Genomic DNA, 21,609 nt, shown 5'->3' on the forward strand with positions numbered 1-21,609 from the left:
AACTAGAGGGAACTACAGGGAACTAGAGGGAACTACAGGGAACTGCAGGGAGCTACAGGGAACTACAGGGAACTATGCAGGGAACTACAGGGAACTACACAGGGAACTACAGCGTGATGGGAACGCAGCCACCAACCCTCACACCTGTTGTGACTCACCTCTGATCGCTCCTTCAACTCCTTCTCCACCGCTATCGCTCTGCAAAGACACACACACAGAGAGACACACATACACGGACACACACACAGAAACACACACACAGAGACACACACACAGACACACACACAGACACGCACACACATACAGACAGTTTAAACAGGTCTGGGGTCAGTCTGTGGTTCTATTATCGATGATCAGACTCAGTTGGTCTTTGACTCCGCCCCCTTCTGTGAGGCTCTGAGCTGATTGGTTCCTGCTGCAGGTGCAGGTGTGTGTGTGTGTGTGTGTGTGTGTGACTCACATGTTCCATGTGGACAAACTCTTTGGACAGTTACTGGTCAACATCCGAGCCTGGAACTTGAGCTGCTCCATGTTTCCTTCCCTCCACTGCTCACACAGCATCCTGGACACACACACACGTTAGCTCCAGGGTGTGTGTGCAGGGTGTGTGTGCAGGGTGTGTGTGCAGGGGTGTGTGTGCAGGGTGTGTGTGCAGGGTGTGTGTGTAAGAATGTTTGGATGAGTGAGGGCCCGTTCACATGGAGCGCCTAAAAACGCGTGCAAAACGCCAGCTGCGCCGCATCACTTCGGATTTTGCACAGCTACATTGAAAACAATGGAAACGTGCACAAAAAAACCCCTCTATGTGAGTCAGTCTCTGGCAGCAGCTCCAGTGTGTCGACACCATTAAGGCCAGACACACAAACAGCTGCAGCTCCTCTCACATCTACTATATATAGTATATATATATGTTTATAAAATGTAAAGGTGAAATCCGGCGATCTGATTGGTTGTTAGCCGTGGTATAATGAGCATAGACCACGGCTACTATTCTAAAGCCTTATCACAGCGTAGGCTATCACTCCGCCTCAGGCACGTATGACTGGTATGAATGGAAGTTGTTGTCATGTATCCATGACAACGGACTGTTGCAGTCCGTAGCAACAGACAGTTGATGTTTTTACGATGTTAAAAACGGACTAAAGTAGTGTGATTGACATGTTGAAGGTGAACTTTGACCTCCAGAGGGTTAACAATGGTAGAGGGGACTGAGCAGTGACAGAGCTACTAGGAGCTAACGTCTGGACAGCTGGGAACAGCTTTTTATTGGATAATATGTATTTCTGGTTGAATAAAACTACGTGGAATTGATGCATATTCCTCTTTCATATTGTCATTATTGGTAACCGTTTTATAACCGCTGGGCCGTTTTTTTTAACCGTTGAAGCGTTGAGCCGAACAGCGCCCCTTAGCCGTGGTATAATGAGCATGGAGTGATTATATATATATATATATATATATATATAAATGTGTTATGTAAACCCTGTGTGTGTGTGTGTGTGTGTGTGTGTGTACCTGAGGCCCAGCTCTGTGTTGTTGGGCATGGCCCCCCTCAGCCTCTCCAGCACCAGTGCATGCTGGGACTTTGGCAAAACGCTCAGGTAGAAACTCACCACCTGAGAACAGAGGTCAGAGGTCAATAACAGGCTACACTGGTATCTAAACCCCTCCCCCTTAGTATCCAAGCCCCTCCCCCTGTTGTCTAAGCCCCTTCCCCTTGTTGTTTAAGCCCCTCCCCTGTCCTCTAAGCCCCTCCCCCTGCGGTCTAAGCCCCGCCCCCTGGACCTTGTTGTGGAAGCGGTAGCAGGTCCAGAAGGTGGCCGGGTCGTGCGGCCGCTGCAGCCGCGTGGGGACGGTGCTGAGGCAGCGGTGGACCAGGTCCGAGAGCCGCCGCGCCGGAGAGGGAGAGGGGGCGGAGCCACCGTTCACCTGGCCGCTGCTGAACTCCAGGTAGCTGAGGACAGAGAGAGGAGAGGGTCAGAACCACTCAGACTGATGCTGAGAGCTGATTGGTCGGTGGGTCGGTCGGTGACTCACTCCATCCAGAGCTGGGTCAGCTGCTCCAGCGCCAGCGCCGAGCCCAGAGCGCGCTCAAAGGCCGCGACCGCCTCCTGGACCGAACCGTGGAGCCACTGCCACCGGCTGGAGGGACAGAGACACACACACACAATTTTTGGAGACAGAAAGATTAAATATCATCTCGAAGTCACGAAAACTTAACTTAGCTTTACTGCTATTATATGTTAGCCTGTCTATGGAGTTTTACATTATACGTTAGCATTAAGCTAGCTGACTTTATGCTTAGTTGTGATACTGGCTAACATCTAAACATCTCTGACAATATGTTGCCTCAAATACGTTGTTGACTTTAAGGGACAACGAGGAGTTTTGGAAAAGCGAAGCGTTTCCACACTACATTTATGAGCCTCCGCACCGTAAAATTCTTTTGACCGGCGCAAGACAGACTCATGTTTTCATTCATCAAGAATTAAAGTCAGAGGTTCAAAGAGGTTCACATACCGTCTTAGTTCCGACCATAAACGGCGATTCAGCTGCGTTATTCTCATGGCTCGTTGTGAAACTGAAAGTAAAGAAACGCTGGTCGGCTCGACCAGCATCTCCGCCACCACTAATAATAACAAAATAAATATATCATTCTGTCTCTATGGTTATCGAAAATGGGCCCATTAACAAGTGTGGGTAGCGGAGATTCATCCACATTAACGTGAGACTTTTTTATAACCGATTAGAAACTCCTCGTTGTCCCTTTAACTTAGAACAGATGTAGACATCCTTGTTAAGTTTATCCAGGTTTAGTTGGTGTTGTGGTCTACTGCATAACTTTATCCAGAGCAGACACTTCTCTTGGTTGAGATGTGGCTTGGGAAAAGGTAAAAAAATCCCCCCCGTGGCCCCTCAGGATACCTAGTGTCAGAGTTGCATGTACCCCATGAACACCGTTTGACCATTTAAACTTAAAATGTCAAGAAAAAACATATAAAAACCAATGAAAACTGACTAACTGCAATGCATTTCAATGGACGTGGAAGCAGAGAATGTCCCAGTGTATGGACTAGCTATGCGCACTGTGATTGGCTCATCGTGTTTGGGGGCGTGGCTTAGCCATAGGTCAATTGTGTTCCTCGTATGTGAAGGAAATGTGATGACGTCATCAGTGAGGCGTGATGATGTCACCAGTGAGGTGATGATGTAAGGCGATGACGTCATGTGTCTCACCAGTGGACCAGGTGCAGGTGCGGCGTCTGCTGCAGCAGCTGCTCCTCCAGCTCCTTCTTCACCACCGCCGCTCTGAGCCGCTCACTGGGAAACTGCAGGAGGCCGCTGGAGGAGAGAGAGGGCAGAGGTCACAGGTCACAGAGTGTGTGTGTAAATGTGTATATATATATGTGTGTGTTTCTGTGTGTGTGTGTCGTACCGTAGGACGTCCTCTGGTTTGTGTGGACTCGTCTCGTCCTCACACAGCGACAGGACGAAGCCTCTGAACAGAGGAGAGACGGCGCTGGACTTCTCCTGAGGACAGAGAGGAGGACGCACGTCAGAGTGACATCATCAGGAGAACATCTGGAGAACATCTGTTAATATTATTATTAGTTTATTTAGGGGACACTGTGCAATGAGATTAATCATTTACAGAAAATGAGAAGATGGTTGCACCAGATTTAGCTCACAGCTCATTTCCATCTGCAGTCCCAACATGTAACATATAACAGACAAGAAACGCAGACCACAAACTACTACAAGAGTGATACACAAATAGACAGTAGAGAGCACATAGACAACACAACAACAACAGTTTCCACATCTAAAAAGACCAGATCAAGTGCAACACACCTGAGAGGTGTACCCTATCCTATATAATTAATGGAGAGAAAAGCTAAGGCTTACAAGATACAAAATATATAAAACATTTTAGAATTCCATAGTTCATATTCCATAAGATTTTAAGATAATTCCATGGATTGGGTGCATTGAGAAATACTAAGATACATTTTTTTAAGAGACTAACTGAGTAACAAGTGCCCTGCTTTTAAATGTGCTGGCAACTTTGGTTCTCCAGTAGCCATTGTTTTAAATGATGAGAGAAATTTCTGCTTTTCAGGGTTTCAGGCAGCTTGTTCCATTCTTTGATGGCTGTCCATGAAAAGACAGATTGAACATGTGGATCTACCTGGGCCATGAGGAACCTGCAGGAGTGGTAGAAGACCTCAGCGTTGTGTGGACACTCAGCGAGGGCGAGCAGCCAGGTGCTGACGGCCCGCTCCTCCTCCCCTCGGCTCAGGTGCAGCTCGGCCAGGGCCTCTCTGATTGGACAGCAGTCAGGACACGCCTCCAGCAGAGACTCACACAGGGACACACCCTCCTCATACCTAGAGCACACACACACACACACACACGGTCAGTCACATGATGTCACCACCACCAGGCACCGACCTCCATAGATATCTACACGTAGATGCCACATTGGGGCTTGTCAGGAATGTCTCTTGGCGGCCATCTTGAGGAGGAGTTCCTCCTGACAAGCAGTCAACTGGACCCAGAGACTGTACTAATAAATTATCTATCTATCTATCTATCTATCTATCTATCTATCTATCTATCTATCTACAGTCAGACCATCAGACCGTTTGACAGCTGTGAATCTGGTGAAATGCAGAACTTTAGTGCCGCGTACGGATGTTCCCATGAAAGAAACACCAAAACCAAGAGACATGGAAGAACTTTTCTCCAGTAATAAGTTGTTTTATATTATATAACTGTTATGAACTTGTTGAATTTGATGTAGGTGAGTTATCTGACATAAATGAAACTAAGGTAACGTATCATAGGGTGGAGATGTGTTACATTTAGTGCATATAAATACCAGTAGTTCATATATTAATAGTTTGTTATTTTGTTGCCTGTATGTGTAGGCTATAGGCCATAGGTGTCAAAGTCAAGGCCCGCGGGCCGGGACCGGCCCGCCAGGCGGTCCAATCCGGCCCGCGGGACAAATGTTGGAGTTCCGTTTCTTTTGGCCCTCTCTCAGCAGTCTGCTGAGCTCACTCCCCCGCCCCTCCCTCACAGATTGAGTGAGCGCCACTTCTCCTCTCCCCCCCGCCCCTCCCTCCCTCCCTCCCTCAAGTTGCAGCGGACAACAGAGACACAGAGCCGCCGACTCTCACGTATTGACTACTACAACACAACAACAGCGGCTCGTTGCGTAGTGTAAGGACAGCACCGACATTCACCGCTAAAGTCCTGCTCTTGGTCCAGCTCGGCTCGAGTTCTCACTGGGCCTGAAAGTTAAAACCCAACACGGTCCGACCTGCTGATGAAGCCCCGGCGCGACGTGGCCGGACTCATTAGCGCAAATTCTCGATCCGAACCGGTGTGTCCGGTCGGGTTGGTGGGGCAGAACCGGCCTGGGGGCAGAACTGGCCCGGTGATAAGCCAGATATAACCTGTAGTTACGTATCCACGCACAGCTGGGAGCTCAAAGCAACAGAGGAGGGGAACAGAGAGAGAGGAGAGGGACAGCGCAGCTACAGGTGTGTGTGTGTGTGTGTGTGTGTGTGTGTGTGTGTGTGTGCGTGCGTGCGTGCGTGCGTGCGTGCGTGTGTGTGTGTGAGAGAGAGAGAGCGAGAGAGAGAGAGGGAGATGTATTTTTCCTATAGCTACAATTTAATATCAGCCCAATACCTACAATTGTCTGTGTCATTTGCCACATGTGGTTTTGACCTAGAACTGACAGCCTTTTTAAGGATTTGCCTCTGACAAAAATATTAAGGTGCTACTGGCTGCTAATTGGTGGAAACTCATAATTACATCATGGAAATAGTATAAATAGGCTATAGGCCTATGTATATCCTATATTGCCATTCAGTTAAAAAAAATATTACAATATTACTTTTGGTTCATATTGCCCAGCCCTAAATTTCAGAATGTTCATAATTTTTTGTAAAAAGGATAGCTCATAAACTGTACACATCTTAATAATGTACTTTGCACAAAGTACAAAGGGAAAAATGTGGAGTTCTTGTTATTTACAGGTTAATATGCAAATGCGATCATTTTACTGTTCCGGCCCTCTTGAGATCAAATTAGGCCGAATGCGGCCCCTGAACTATAATGACTTTGACACCCCTGCTATAGGCTGTGGTAGTTGTGAGTTTGTGGTTGCCATGGTGATGAGGCTACCTATATAACTGTGCTAGGCCATATTAAATCAGTTTCATGGCACTGACAGTAACCCTATAACTGCTAACCTGAGTTGTGTAGCTGAGTTGTAGTAGCCTATTTCTATGAAAACAAAGGGCTTCAGTGATAGACCTCTGCTGCCTCTGTAGATACAGGAAGTCAAAGTTAGACTCCTCCCCCCCAAGATGGCGGCGGCGGCGACAACAATCCGTTCCAATGGGCAGCAGCGTCAGAGGCAGAGGCATCTACGTATAGATATCTATGACCGACATCACTGTGACATCACTGTGACACTGTGTCTGACCTGTGCAGCAGCTTGTTGAGGTGGATGAGGTTCAGGTGCAGAGGGAGACAGGCCAGCGTCCTCTCGCCGGGGGACAGAGCGTCATCGCTGCACTGCTGGACGGCGTCTAGACGGAGAGAGACGGAGGTTATGATGCGTTCAAGACCAGTCAGAATTCAGATCTTTCAAACCTCCGACTTGGAAAGTGCCATCGAACTCATGGGATGGGATATCGCGAGACTAGACTTTACGAGAGTTACGAGTTAAAAGTGATAGTTCACCCAAAATTGAAATCTCACTCATGATCTCCTCCCCCTCATGTGGACTAATAAGGGCTGGGAGAAGTTTCAGAGTCCTCCGTGGCTTCTCTGAGTTACAGGGGGTCTCGGCGTAGCAGTGCATGTCCATATGACGGTTGAGAACGGAGCTCACTTTTCTCCGTCCAAAAAGACACACCAAAAAACATCCAGATACCTCCATGCTGCTCGTCTGTAATGTCCCTCTTGTATTGAAGCCCCGAAATAAGAAATTGTTCAGAAAAAAATTAAATAAGTCTATATTCTAAGCTTGTTTGTAGTGGAAGCTCCCAGTGTCTCAGTCTGGGTTAAAAAGCTTAAACAAAACAAACAAGCTTAGAATATAGACTTATTTAATTTTTTTTCGGAACAATTTCTCATGTCGGGGCTTCAATACAAGACGGACATTACAGACGAGCAGCATGGAGGTATTTGGATGTTTTTTGGTGTGTCTTTTTGTTACGAAGACAGTTGGTATCCATTGACAACCGTTATATGGACATGCACTGCTACGCCGAGACCCCCTGTAACTCAGAGAAGCCACGGAGGACTCTGAAACTTCTCCCAGCCCTTAGTCCACATGAGGGTGAACTATCCCTTTAACCCGTCTGTACCTTGGAACAGAGCGATGAGGATGTCCAGCGGCGTGCTGATGTCCCGCTCCGTCCTCCACGGCAGCAGGAAGGACTCTCTGCTGACCAGTCTGGACGGGCCGGACTCGGCCGGGTCGTAGAGTCCCGTCGGCAGCCGGTCGAACTCCGTCAGGTGGATGTAGGAGAGCCAGACCAGGGCCCGGTCCGCCGCCGTCAGGTGCTCCGCCATGCTGCGCTCCCGGGCCGACTTCAGCCCGTTCTAAAGAACCACAATCAAAACCAGAACCAGCAGAGTTATCAACACGGACCGGCTCACTGTTACCGTCTAAATCTTTAATACTCCTTCATTTTAAACCAGTTTAGAGCAACAGAATATCCCTTTAACCAGGTTTAGTCTGGATTCAGAGCCTAATACCCAGGGGGCAAAGCAAAAAAACAGACACGGAGCATTGTAAAAGGTTTGACACCAGAAATGATCTGTAGGAACTTGAAGGATTAAAACCTGGTGGACAACCCGGTCAACTAGCTGCTGGAAAGCTACAGGGGCCAAAACCCCTTTCTGGGGTCGTTCTGCTGGAGAAATGATGTAAATGCAAATGTTTAGGTGCTACAATGGCATAAATAGTCAGACAACTATAACATTTGGCAGAGAGTATCTTGACACATAGGGGGAGGCAGGAAAAAAAGATTCTGGGGTTTGGTGCAACTCCATTTTAAGATATCACCCTCAACATCCCAAAAAAGACAAAAAAAAGTACTGTTCACCTGACAAATTCTCATGAAAATTATTATTTTTCAGCACTTTATGGAGAATATCTATGCTTAACATATAGAAAACTTCCTTAATTCATAAGCTTCCATTTGAGTCCAAGATAGCCTTTCTATCTCAAAAGCCCCACTTGCTGTGGCCAACGGTCTTCTCTATCTATCTGTTCCAGAAATAGAATGTTTTCTGATCAGGCCAGTTAACATGGAGTTTTTCACAACAGGTGTTGCATTGTTTGGAGACAGCCTGCAGCTTTCCAGCAGCTAGTAGAAAGGCTATCTGGGACTCAAATGGAAGCTTATGAATTAAGGAACTGCTGCAATCACGTCAGCCTCCACCTCATCGTGGATCTATTAGATATTAGATCAGATCGACCTCAGGGAGCTACGGCCCCGTCTCACCTGCAGGATGGCGAGGGCGCTCTCCATGCGGCCGGTGAACAGGTTGAGCTGAACTCTGTAGAGCAGCGACTCCATCAGCTGGAACGACAGTTTGTCCGAGACGCCCGACGACGCCTCCGTAACCAGGAAGTGCAGCAGACGCTCGCACACGTAGTCCTTCCCCTCGAACGAGCTCTCCAGGTTCAGGTACTGCAGACACACACACAGGAGACATGACATCACAGCTCGACACGCCGGCGCCTCGCCCTCGTCTCCCATGATGCCTTGCTGCAGGCCAGACTTACGTTCCACCAGACTCGGTAGTGCGGCGCGTGCTCCACGGCCATCTCACACATCTCCTGCACCTCCTCTCTGCTGCCGCGCCGCGAGAACAGGCTCAGGTAGTGGCTCCACACCTCCGGGTCCTCGCAGTTACTCTCCAGAGCCCGGGACAGCGTGTTGAGGGCCGACTCCAGGCACTCCGACACCGGACTACACACACACACAGTTACACACACATACAGAATTATATACACAGAGTTACACACACACATTAGAGTTGTCACTAGGGGTGGGAGAAAAAATCGATTCACATAAATATCGCAATATCTTTTTTGACGATTTTTAAAATGATTGTTTTTTCAAAAATCTATATATATATATATTTTTATTTATTTTAATTTTAAATATTGTGCAATGTGCATTTGTTCACCTTTTTTACATACAGAGACTACAGGTTTTGAAAAGGGTTTAAGTTCACTTTATCATGGAGTATGTTAAAGGGCAACTTTGTTTTTTTTCAACCTGGGCCCTGTTTTCATATGTTTTTCTGTATATGCGAGTGATGGATAATACTTTTATTGAGGTGGCTGCAGTATTGAGCCGGGCAGGCAGCCTGCAGCCCATAACGCTCTACCACGGGGCAAGTGGCTCCGTCAAAGTTCACACACTGACAGACTCAGATAGTTACAATGAGTGTCCCACAACATACGAGAAAGGAGAAATGCACGTAATAGTCTCTACCTTTAGCACGTCTCTTCTTCTTCTGACTGGCAGTAGTCATCCCGGTCAAAGTGGTCACAGCAGACCCTGTGGTCGGCACGGCGACGGCGCAGTGCATCAACAGGAGTGTTAGCATCCATTTGTAGCACAGCTAACTGTTAGCCCTAACTTGTGAAAGCTGCGCGAAGAGCAGCCCAACATTTTGTTGTTACAATTTGTAAATTCTCCGGTCGTCTCTCTTCACCTCAGTCAGGTAACAGTTTCCCCACCGGTGTTTTGCCGCGAGTTATCGCGAGATTTCAGAACGAGATTTCTGGCGTGGTGAGATTTGGACACAGATCACAGCAAACAGCGACTTCCAGCTAAAGGTAGAGACTATTACATTCATTTCTCCTTTCTAGTTTGTTGTGGGACACTCATTGTAACTATCTGAGCCTGTCAGGGTGTGAACTTTGACGGGAGCCACTTGCCCGGTTGAAGAGCGTTAGCTGGGCTGCAGGCTGCCTGCCCGGCTCAATACTGCAGCCACCTCAATAAAAGTATTATCCATCACTCACATACACAGAAAAACATATGAAAACAGGGCCCAGGTTGAAAAAAAACAAAGTTGCCCTTTAATTTATAGGCTCCTACAGTGTTTGTGTGCAGATAAATGTTAAAAATGCAGACTAAAAATCGAGAGAATACAAACACATATACGAAGACAAACTGAACAAGGCGCGGCTGGAGAAAGTAGTGCGTCGAGCCTCTAGAACCATCGGCTATAGTAACCTGCCTACACTCACATCACTTTACTCAACCAGACTCGTCAGAAAGGCTAACAAGATCATAGCAGACCACTCTCATCCGGCACATCATCTCTTTAATCTCCTCCCATCAGGCAGGAGATACAGAAGCATTAAAAGTAAAACATCACGCTTCAGAGACAGCACCTACCTCCAAGCTATCAGACTCATGAACTCACATTGACTTGCACTATTGCACTTTGCACCATACTGTGTACATGATGTCGCTGGGTACTGTCCCCTGTCATTTGTAAATTGTATTGTATTTTGTAATTTATTCTGTCCCCCGCATGTGTTTTTCATGTGGGGTCGTGTCGTGTTGTATGTACTGGAGAGCAAACCAAGACAAATTCCTTGTCACTGGTTGACATGGCAATACATTTTCTTTGACTCTTTGACTCTGAAGGTAACACCAACAGAGCAACAAGGTGCTGACGTACGTGTGGTTCTGGTTGAGGTACTTGAAGGCCAGTTTGATCCACAGCTGCGTGTCTCGGGGGCTGTCCACCACGCTCGTCTCCAGGTTGGAGATGTCGTCCGTCTCGCTCACGAAGTAACGTTTGTCCTCCGACGTCACGCAGCCGTCCACGACCGAGAGGCAGATCTGAGGACGGTCGTCTACACACACACACACACACACAGACACACACAGGCACACACACACACACACACACACACACACACAGTTACACACAGTTACACACACACACACACACAGTTACACACACACACACACAGTTACACACACACACGTCAGGAGGATTTATCGCTCTCAGAACATCCTGTCTTTCCAGTCTTTTAATGTGTGCAACAGGATGCTTAATATGTTTTATCAGACTGTTGTAGCCAGTTCCCTCTTTTTTGCTGTGGTGTGGGTGTAAAGAAAAGGGATGCAAACAAGCTTAAAGGGATAGTATCATTTTTTTAAAGTGTGGTTGTATGATCTACAAATAGCCCCTAAGTACTTTAATTGCAGTAGAAGACTCTCTGCACTCCTCCCGTTAGCAACGCCAGCCCATAATAGCCCTGCCCAGAGATTTACAACATACAGTGTTGTGAACAGACCCAAAGAAACGGCCTATTTTCACGGCCAAAAAGAGGTTTTATGTGAAAAAATAATACACAGTTCCATTGTTCACTATAATATAATTTTTTCCAGCCCTTCAAAGTGCAGGAAAAACACAGTTTTTATTTGGACCTAACCAACTGCTGATCGGCGGGCGCTAACCCTGGGCGGAGGGATACGTGAGTTGGTTAGGTCCAAATAAAAACTGTGTTTTTTCTGCACTTTGAGGAGTTGGAAAAATTGTAAAAAATATATTTTTTTCACATAAAACCTCTTTTAGGCCGTGAAAATAGGGCGTTTCTTTGGGTCTGTTCACAACACTGTATGTTGTAAATCTCTGGGCAGGGCTATTATGGGCTGGCGTTGCTAACGGGAGGAGTGTAGAGAGTCTTCTACTGCAATTAAAGTACTTAGGGGCTATTTGGAGATCATACAACCACACTTTAAAAAAATGATACTATCCCTTTAACAAGCTGATAAAGAAGGCCCAGTCAGTCTGTTGTGGGGGTGAAGCTGAGCACCCTGGAGGAAATCACTGACAACAGAGTCCGAAAAAATGTACTCAGGATCACTGACAACACCACCCCTCCCTCCATGAAACACTGAACAGTCTTAACAGTTCTTTCAGTCACAGATACAGAAGAGAGCCATATAAACATTCATTCATACCCACTGCAATACAGCTGTACAACTCCTCAATCTGATTCATTAATGCAGTCACCATCAGCATCCTGGACGCAGCACTTCTTTAACTTCTTAACTTCTTAACCTTCTACACGCATCTCTTATTCATATATTTATTTCTTTTTTTATTCTGTGTTTTAATACACTATGTGTTTTTATGTTTTCATGTATTTTTACTCAATGTTTGTGATCTGTGTTGTTGTCTGTGTTGTCTTGCTGCTGCTCTGGGACATTTTAAAGGGGACATATTATGCAAAACTCACTTTTTCATAGCTTTAGTGTGTATTTCTGTATCCAGATGTCTCCTCACCCCTTAAACGTAAGTTTTGACAACTACGTCAACATTTTGTAAACTGCCATAGTCAGAAAATGTGTCTCTTAACAAGCCGTTTTAATTTCACCCGGCTTATTACATCACAAGCCGGGTGATGTGAATATTCAAGCCCTCGTTACCATGGTTACCTCAGCTACCAGAGCGAAGATTCTAGAGAACCCAGCTGTGCTCAATCTGTTGGTTTTTCTGACCAAAGCCTGTTACTAACATTACTTTTAGACATCAAGGTACCATGTCAAGAAGCAGAAATGAGCAGAATATGTCCCCTTTATATAAAGTATTTCTAATTTCTAATGTTGCGGTGACGCTGCGGCTCCGTTAGGCCCCGCCCCCCTCCGTTAGGCCCCTCCCCCTCCTCACCGTGTCCTCCCACGGCGACGTGTCCTCCCGTGGCCTCCAACTCTCCGTCGTCCTCGGCGCCGGCGCTGCTCTGAGCCGACGGCTTCGGCCTCCACCTCCTGGCGTCTTTACAGGTGGTGAAGGGAGGAACTGCAACGCAACGCCGGGGGTCAGGGGTCACACGGCTCGGTACGGCACGTTGCCATGGTGACAGGAGAATTAGAGGGAGAAGCCGACTCACCGTGGCGTTTGCTTTCGTTCACTTTGCTGACGAGGAGCACGGCCTTCTGGTCCACGCCCATACGACCTTTGTTGGCGCCAAACAGCTTCTTCATGTACTTCTCTGAAAAAACAACCGTAAAAAATAAAATGTATTAGACTGATCGGTTCATTGAAAAACATTTATTTATTTACGTAAATGTGGTGATTTCAGTCCGTAGCCCAGAGGCAGTCCTGCTCACTTTACATTCAAACAAACTAATGCCACTGCCACAGTTGTTACATTTCATCAATGAGACCAACATTAATCTCTTAATTAAAAATAATTTAACCAGCCAGCAGTAAACCTCTAAGAGCGTGCGGTATCCCCCCGGGATGAGGACGGAGCTCGGCCCCGGCAGATCAGCTCAGTAGAGCGGCTGCTGCTGCCGCTGTGACAGCAGCTGCCACGGTCCCCGGTCGCGGCTTCCACAGACTGTGGATTTCTGTTAGCCCGTCTATGGTGTTTTACATTACACGTTAGCATTAAGCTAGCGGGCTTTATATGCTTAGTTGTGAGCTGTGTGTGTTTTGAACGTTGTTTCAAACTATGTGGGTTTGATTGAACATCTTTGATGCTTAAATATATATATATTACCGCTTAATATATTGCTTTACTCCTCTTTTTATTTTGTATACCATTTTTACGGTAGGACAGGCTAGGACACCGTTTGTTTACTGTGGTCACTTCCGTCCCTCCCACACACCGCGCTGATTCGCTTAGGGCACCGCCAATTGATTCTGATTCTGATAGCTAGCACACAGCCAATCAGAGTACCCGACGAGTCAACTCTCCCGACGGCCGGAGTCAGGCCTGAGTTGTACTTTAGAGGACAAAACCTTTAAGAATCCAGTTTGTGTTTTGTGTTTGTGCCTGAGAGCAGGTGAGTTGGTGGTGTCTCACCTGTAGCAGAGCTGACGTCGTCGTCCGAGCTGCTCTCAGAACAGCCAATCAGAGGCAGCTCGTAGGACAGGAGGTCCTGGAACAGCTGGTTCCCTGTCAGAGTGCAGTTCCTCATGTGCTGCCTGCACAGCGAGAGGACACGTTACACACCACACACTCTACACAGAGACACACACACACACACACACACACACACACACACACACACTCTACAAACACACACACTCTACACACACAGACACACACACACACACACTACACACACAGACACACACACACTCGGCTGGCTGTGACCTCACCATCTGCAGCCGTCGTCGTTGCAGGTTCCCGTCAGGTCGAAGCGACAGAAACACTTCCTGGGCTCCAGAGTGTTGCTGTAGGTCACCGAGCTCAGAGACAACTTCTCCTTGGTCCTGTAGTACGGACTGAACCTGACACACACACACACACACACACACACACACACACACACACACACACACACAGTCAGCACCTCCACCTGCATCATCAGTGTGTGTCCTCATGCAACCCCGGTGGTGCCGGTGTAAACAGAGACACATGGCAGTGGGCATTAGGGATGGGAACGACACGGGATTTAGAAAATTGATTGTCGAGGCCCATGTGTCGACTTTTTGTCGAATTGTCGGCCCCTTTTTTTCTTTTTTTTTTTAACAGCAGCAGCAGCAGCAGAGGGCGGGGGGGGGGGGCTAGACGTGCTTTTGTTGTGGTTTATTAACGCTGCTGTCGACATGAGCGGACGAGGCAGCACGCATTCGGTTTCTTTTCTTTCTTTTTTTTCTTCTTCCATGCATGTCCGCGGTCCTCTATGAAGAATGCAACCATTGCATCCACCTGTTTTGCCCTTTTTGCGGAGCCGGACTCGTCATCAACAGCACCATCACCTATAGACCGCAGCGAGCCCGGACAGCAGATCTCTTGACTCTGTCTCCTGTCAGCATGCGCGCACGCTCCCGTCACATGTGAAGCAGAATGAGGGTCAAGTAGCCTAACTATCCCATCTAGATCCAAAAGTGGATTTGTTTTATTTAAAATATTTTATTTCATTAGGGGAAAAGTGGCACTTTCTGCTGTTTATTTGAATAGGAAATATTGAAAGACAAAATGCAATTTACACATGGAAATCCCACAAGCCCCGCCCCCTCGACATGTCGACACTCCTCCTTTTTTGTCGAAGGGAGCATGTGTCGATTTTTTGTCGATTTGTCGACAAAAAGTCCCATCCCTAGTGGGCATGACGTCAAAGCGAAAATGCGAGTCTGTGGCTCTGAGCCAAACTGACGAGCGAATGCAGCTGAGCGACGGAGAGTTTTTTTTCGGAGCGATACGAGCGACAGCGACAAAAATAAAAGGTCCGGTGTGAACGCAGCTTAACAGGGTTTAAACTTCTTTTATATCACTTCTTCAAACACTTCTTTATTGACTCGCTTTAATTTAAATTAGCGTTTTATCTTTAATTGTCTCCATCTCCTTTTATTGCTTCACTCTGCGCGCGTGTGTGTGTGTGTGTGTGTGTGAGCAGCATCTGTTCTCCGTTCTCCGTGTGTTTTAAATAAAGCTCTATGATGGTGGCGGCCGACGTCCACCTGTATCAGCTGACGCCCCGTGACCACACACACACACACACACACACACACGGCGGCCGGTCTGGTCATGTGACCGGCGGTAACCGGCGGTAACCGGTCACAGCTGCAGCTCTGGCAGCGATTAACTCTCTCTGTGTTCGCTCCGACATGAAAGCAGCTGCTTCATTAAACCGCTTTGATTCACAGCCGGAGCTCAGTAAAACACCGGGAGGCTCCTTTAGGCTTCACAGCAGCTGTGTGTGTGTGTGTGTGTGTGTGTGTGTGTGTTGCTATGTGTGTGTGTGTGTGTGTGTGTGTGTGTTGCTATGTGTGTGTGTGTGTGTGTCTGTGTGTGTGTGTTGTACCTGTACGACTTGAAGACGAGCAGCGGGCTGTGATACGGTCCGAAGGGAACGGGTCTCAGCTCCGCTCCGCCTGATTGGCCGCTGGCTGGCTCCGCCTCCACCGACATCACCTGCAGAGACACGATGACATCATCACCTACCTAGCGACGGTCGCTACGTCTGAACTCTGTTTCATCCTCTCAGTTTGATCAACAACAACAACAGAGCAACACATTCCTGAGTCGCTACGTGAAGGTTTTTCCCCTGAAGTCTCGTTTGCTGTTTACGACAGAGAGTTTGGGCCACACTGAGAAAACAGTTTGTTCACAGACTTCAAGAACAAAGTCATAGTTTTTCGTAAATAAAGTTATAATATTATGAATATTACGAGAATAAAGTTATAGTTTTATGTGAATAAAGTCATAATATTACAAGAATAAAGTTGTAATATTACAAGAATAAAGTCATAACATTAAGAGAATGAAGTCATCGTGTAAGTTATAATATTAACTCATTGAGTGCCAATAACGTAATTGTACGTTTTTTCTTTTCTTTTTTTATTATGAAACTAGACACTTGAACACACCTTATGTGTAAATTTGGGGACTCTACGACGAGCAGAACTGAAATAGATGACGATCAAAGACACGTGACAGCTCACGATCTGGAAGTTTTGACACGGCACGGTGCGTCTGTGTTATTGTTGTTTAGTGGTCCTAACCTGCGGGGCGGGGGGCAGCTGCTGGTCTCCCTCCAGCTGCTGCAGCTCAGTGAGCAGCAGTTCTCCGAGCCGCGGCTGCAGCTGGTAGCGCCGCTTCAGAGCCTCCAGCTCCAGACCTGCAAACATCTCCACCGGCTCAGAGCTGCTCCCTGCCGCCGTCAAGCTGCTCGCCGTCGTCTTGCTGGGTTTGGCAGCGGCGGCGGCGGTGCTGTCCTTGGCGTCCTTGGCCGGCGTGGAGCCGAGCTGCTCCAGGTTTGGTTTGGTGAAGGAGCAGCTGCTCTGGCGCAGCGACAGGCGGCGGGGGCCTCGGGCCGCGGCGGCGGCGGCCGGTGTAGGGGGCGTGGCCTCTGGCGCCGGCGGGGGCTCGGCCTCGTGGTCGTCGGCCTCGGCGACGTCCTCGCTGTCCAGGGTGAGTTTGTCCTGGGTGAGGTCGTGCAGCGAGGGCTGGGGCAGCGCCGGGGGGGGCGGGGCCGCGGTGGCGTCAGGCGGCGTGGAGGCTCGCAGCGGCGGCTCTATGGCGGCCGCGCAGGGCAGCTCGGTGCCGGTGGGCAGCTCAGAGGGGGGGTCAGGGGGGTCGGGGGGGGCGGGGCCTCGGTTCCTCAGGGCCTGAGCCTCCTTCAGCTTCTGGATCTTCAGAGCGTACTCTGACTCCAGCTGCTGCAGTCGCTGCTTCTGAGCTTTCAGCTCCGAGAAGTGGCGCTCCGAGTCCACGCGCTGCAGCTTCCCCGGCTGCACGCACACACACACACAGAGAGAGACACACACACACACACACACACACACACACAGACACACTGTTACTACACCATCACACTGTCATCATGTCACGTGTGCACTGCAAAAACTCTAAATCTTTCCAAGAATATTTGTCTTATTTCTTGTCAAAATGTCTCATTTCTAGTCAAAACTAAACTCTTTCCACTTTAAATAAGACTCATCACCTAGCCTTTCTATCTCCAAAGCCCCACTTGCTGTGGCCAACGGTCTTCTCTATCTATCTGTTCACTTTGGGGAGACCAGAAATAGAATGGTTTCTGATCAGGCCAGTTAACATGGAGTTTTTCACAATAGGTGTTGCATTGTTTGGAGACAGCCTGTAGCTTTCCAGTAGCTAGTAGAAAGGCTATCTTGGACTCAAATGGAAGCTTATGAATTAAGGACATTTTCTATATACATGTTAAGAATAGATATTCTCCATAAAGTGCTGAAAAATAATAATTTTCATGAGAATTTGTCAGGCGAACAGTACTTTTTTTTGTCTTTTTTGGGATGTTGAGGGTGATATCTTAAAATTGAGTTGCAACAAACCCCAGAATCTTTTTTTCCTGCCTCCCCCTATGTGTCAAGATGCTCTCTGCCAAATGTTATAGTTGTATGACTATTTATGCCATTGTAGAACCTAAATATTTGCATTTATATAATTTCGCCAGCAAAATGACCCAAGAAAGGGGTTTTGGCCCCTGTAGCTTTCCAGCAGCTAGTTGACCGGGTTGTCCACCCAGGTTTTAATCCTTCAAGTTTCTACAGATCATTTCTGCTGTCAAACCTTTTACAACGCTCTGTGTCCGTTTTCCAAAAAACTGTGATTTTGCCCCCTGGGTAATTATTAAAGATAAACAGGTAAATGTCAAGTAAGTTAAAGCTTTGTAAATAAAAACCAACCTGAAGCTCTGAGTGTTTTACTGATCCTCCTCTGACAGGTAAGTTCATCACAGGTGAGTCTGATGAGCTACACAACAGCTAACAGCTAATAACACCTGTGCTAATTAGCAGTTAGCCAAAATAAATAAATAAATACATTTAAAAAATAATAAGAATTAGCAGTTAGCTAAAATAAATTAATAAATGATTTTAAAAGATAATACAAAATGGCAGTTAGCTAAAATAAATAAATACATTTTAAAAGATAATACAAATTAGCCGTTAGCTATCCAGCGCTAGCTCCCGTGCTAACGTTAGCCGTAGCAGCTAGTTGCTATTTACATTTAGCGACATTTAAACTCGTCTCTATCAATCAGTTAGCACAAGGAGCTAATGTTTACTAACGGTAACTAACGTTGACAGTTTTACCGTCGCCTGGTGACGGTTACCAGGTTACCACGGTTACTCGGCGACCAGCTGCGGCACGTGAAGCTAACAGGAGGTGACGTAATTTACGCTGCGTTCGAGACAACTCGGAATTTATGGAACTTTTGTTTCAAACAAAACCTCTTCAAGAGCAAAACCCTGTTTAAAATGAAGTAAAGTGAACTGTAAAGAAAAATATATTTATCAAAATGATTAAACCAGTGATTCTCAAACTGTTTTACATCAATGACCCTAAACTGGCACAAATTAGACGACAAAAGTTTTAAAACTAACACCAGAAATAAACAGAAAGAACACCAAAATACAGAAATATTTGTTCTGAGACTGAAGAATGTTACTTTTTATAGTCTATTAGGGCCAATGACGTGAATGTTTTGAACATTTTCAAGACATTTCTGGGAAAAAATGTGGTAACATTTTGAGAAAAAGTTGGGGATCCCTCACTTTGACAACCACTGGATTAAAGGACCAATTCATGTATTTGTAATTTGTTTTCAAGTTATACATTCTGCTTTTGAGATTACAGTTTTTTTGGTTTTCTCACTTAAATAAAGTTTTATTCTTTCTCAAGCTCTTCTTTGTTTGACATTGTAGAGATTTTGTTTGGATTGATTTGATACAGAAGTAATTCCATATCGGATCTTTCCGTCCGATACTTGAAAAAGTGCAATCGAACGCCGCCTGAAGTCGGAGCTCCAACTCGGCGAAGTCAGAGAATAAAATCTGACTTCACAGAGAATCAGCACAACATCACCGGTAAAACATCAATTAAAATGTCTAAATACATGGAAACGCTCTTTTTTAATTGTTTTCGTGCCTTTTTAGTGTTTTAATGTCTTAGCTACTTGAAACTCTTTTCCCAGAACCCTCTGAGCTGAGATGATCATATTCACCGGTTATTGATGATAAATAATCAATCTTTCCTGAACATCACCACCTCAGGTGTCTCTGATGACCTCACAGCTGCTCTGTGAGCTGATTGGCCGCTGGCTGCGTCTCACCTGGCTGCTGTGGTTGGTGTCGGCGCGGCGCTTGGCCCCCCCCCTCCCTGCAGCCGTCTGGGCCTGGCTCAGCTCCGCCTCCAGACGCAGCGCCAGACTCTTCTTGATGGACACACGGTGCTCCACACGGTGCACCTGAGGTCAGGGGTCAAAGGTCAGAGGTCAGAGGTCAGAGGACAGGAGTCAGGGGTCAGGATGTCACCATGTTTTCAATCAATGGCAGTATTAAACGCCACATTTATTTAATCATAAAGGTTCCTAAATACTGTCACTTTACAAAAAAGGGTTAGTGGTGTTTAGGAACCTTTAGTTTAATATGACTTACAGAGGTCCTATGTTTTGGAATTTCTTCTTATTCACTTTTTAAAAAACTGTTAAAAATACATCTCAACTTCTCATGAATTTCCTGCTCTTTCCTCTCTCACTCTCTCCATATCCCACATCCTTACTTTGTCTTTTTATGATTTCAATTAATGAATTTTTTGTACCTTATCTCTATTGTCTCTATTTGTTACTGAATCACTTTGCACTTTATTTTTTCTCTAATTTTTGTTCATTTTGTTCATATAACGTTGATTATGTAGCACTTTATCTCCTTTTTTTTTCTGTGTTTATTTGTTAGCCATAGAAATTTGTCTTGTTGTAATTTGTTATAAGGGTGGAACCTATGTACGAGCCAATCGGCTTCGTTCCCTCCTTGCACCATTGAATTTAAATGTGTGCTAAATAAATAAACTCTAATACCGCAATTGTTTGTGAACTCCAACCCGTTTCTCAGACAATAATCGCACCAAGAGAATCTCTAACGGTGACATCCCTAGCCAGAGGTCAGAGGTCACCTCACCTGCTCCTGCAGCTTCTTGAGCAGCGTCCTGTTGGCGCTGACGATCTTCTCCGACGCCTGCAGCTGCTCCCGGAGCTTCGACACTTTGGCCTCGGCCGCCTTCACCGACTCTCTCTTCTTCAGCTCCTGTTGGACGAGGTGACGCAGCACGGCCTCGTCGCGCTGCAGCAGCTCCCTGGGGACGGGGAGGGGAGGACGAGGAGGACGGGACAGGTGAGGGGAGGACGAGGAGGACGGGGAGGACGGGGAGGACGGGGAGGACGGGACGGAGAGGACGGGAAGGACGGAGAGGGAAGGACGGAGAGGACGGGAAGGACGGAACAAGGACAAGAGAATCCAACAGGTCAACACTTCATCTTTGTTATTACACTTCAGCGATTATTATAGTTTAATTTATCCTAATTTGTCCCACTGTAATATAGTTTGGGCAAGTACATTTCCTTCCACTCTTCACAAAACTTTGATCCTGCAGAAACGCTTTGTTAGGATCGCTACTCGATCAGAGTCGCACATTTCATCTGCTCCTTTATCTCAGAGACTTCAGATTCTAAGTATTTATGACAAATATGTGTTTTCCTTTATAAGATATTCTCAAATGAAGGAAATACTCGAGAACAATTCAAGACTTATTTCAATGAAAATTCAAAGGGTCATTCTTACTCAACACGCCAATCTGCAAATCTTCATCTCCCTAAACTCCTCATATCACTACCAGAGGTCGATTCTCAATTAGATTTAGAGCTACTAAGTTATGGAACAGTTTCTCTCATTTAGCAAGGAAGATTATTTTGGAAACGTCTTCAGTCAGGACGGATTCACACCAGGAGAGTCTGATACTTCACCTGCTTTGGTTTCGACCAAATGTTTTTATACTTGGTGCAGTTCGTATTCACATTGCATTTCTGTTTTTAACCAGCAGGAAAGCACGTCGTGTCCCACAGTCGATCAGCCATCAGATAAAACTGCGGTGGGATCTTAGGTAGAATTTGGAAATACTAAATCAAAAGTGCAGTGAGAAACTCATTCATTGTCTCACTAGTTGCATCTGATGCATGTTTTCCTCTGACCAGACGTTTCCTAAAACAACTGAAGCCTGAAAGCGGCTCCTAGTCATGTGACGGTGCTGCCTTCACTGACCCC

The 21,609-nt window shown here is 46.6% G+C and overlaps 1 protein-coding gene across 1 annotated transcript in view; it reads right to left on the bottom strand.

Moving 5' to 3' along the window:
* zfc3h1 (zinc finger C3H1-type containing) overlaps positions 1-21,609 on the bottom strand; it is a 44,085-nt gene that overhangs the window by 3,739 nt on the left and 18,737 nt on the right. Inside the window, exons 14-34 of the mRNA XM_085780519.1 lie at positions 20,470-20,644; positions 19,626-19,760; positions 16,537-17,265; positions 15,837-15,946; positions 14,188-14,319; positions 13,889-14,010; positions 12,968-13,069; positions 12,748-12,876; positions 10,744-10,921; positions 8,822-9,008; positions 8,538-8,726; positions 7,392-7,629; positions 6,503-6,608; positions 4,190-4,388; positions 3,437-3,531; positions 3,238-3,342; positions 2,038-2,142; positions 1,786-1,954; positions 1,516-1,616; positions 461-562; positions 159-198 (exon numbers count right to left, since the gene is read on the bottom strand). Coding sequence (XP_085636645.1) covers positions 159-198; positions 461-562; positions 1,516-1,616; positions 1,786-1,954; positions 2,038-2,142; positions 3,238-3,342; positions 3,437-3,531; positions 4,190-4,388; positions 6,503-6,608; positions 7,392-7,629; positions 8,538-8,726; positions 8,822-9,008; positions 10,744-10,921; positions 12,748-12,876; positions 12,968-13,069; positions 13,889-14,010; positions 14,188-14,319; positions 15,837-15,946; positions 16,537-17,265; positions 19,626-19,760; positions 20,470-20,644 — 3,448 coding nt within the window. The remainder of the gene's footprint in view (positions 1-158; positions 199-460; positions 563-1,515; positions 1,617-1,785; positions 1,955-2,037; positions 2,143-3,237; positions 3,343-3,436; positions 3,532-4,189; positions 4,389-6,502; positions 6,609-7,391; positions 7,630-8,537; positions 8,727-8,821; positions 9,009-10,743; positions 10,922-12,747; positions 12,877-12,967; positions 13,070-13,888; positions 14,011-14,187; positions 14,320-15,836; positions 15,947-16,536; positions 17,266-19,625; positions 19,761-20,469; positions 20,645-21,609) is intronic.

Source organism: Trachurus japonicus, chromosome 6, assembly GCF_045865225.1.
Source record: "Trachurus japonicus isolate A0001 chromosome 6, Traja_1.0".
Classification (NCBI taxonomy): domain Eukaryota; kingdom Metazoa; phylum Chordata; class Actinopteri; order Carangiformes; family Carangidae; genus Trachurus; species Trachurus japonicus.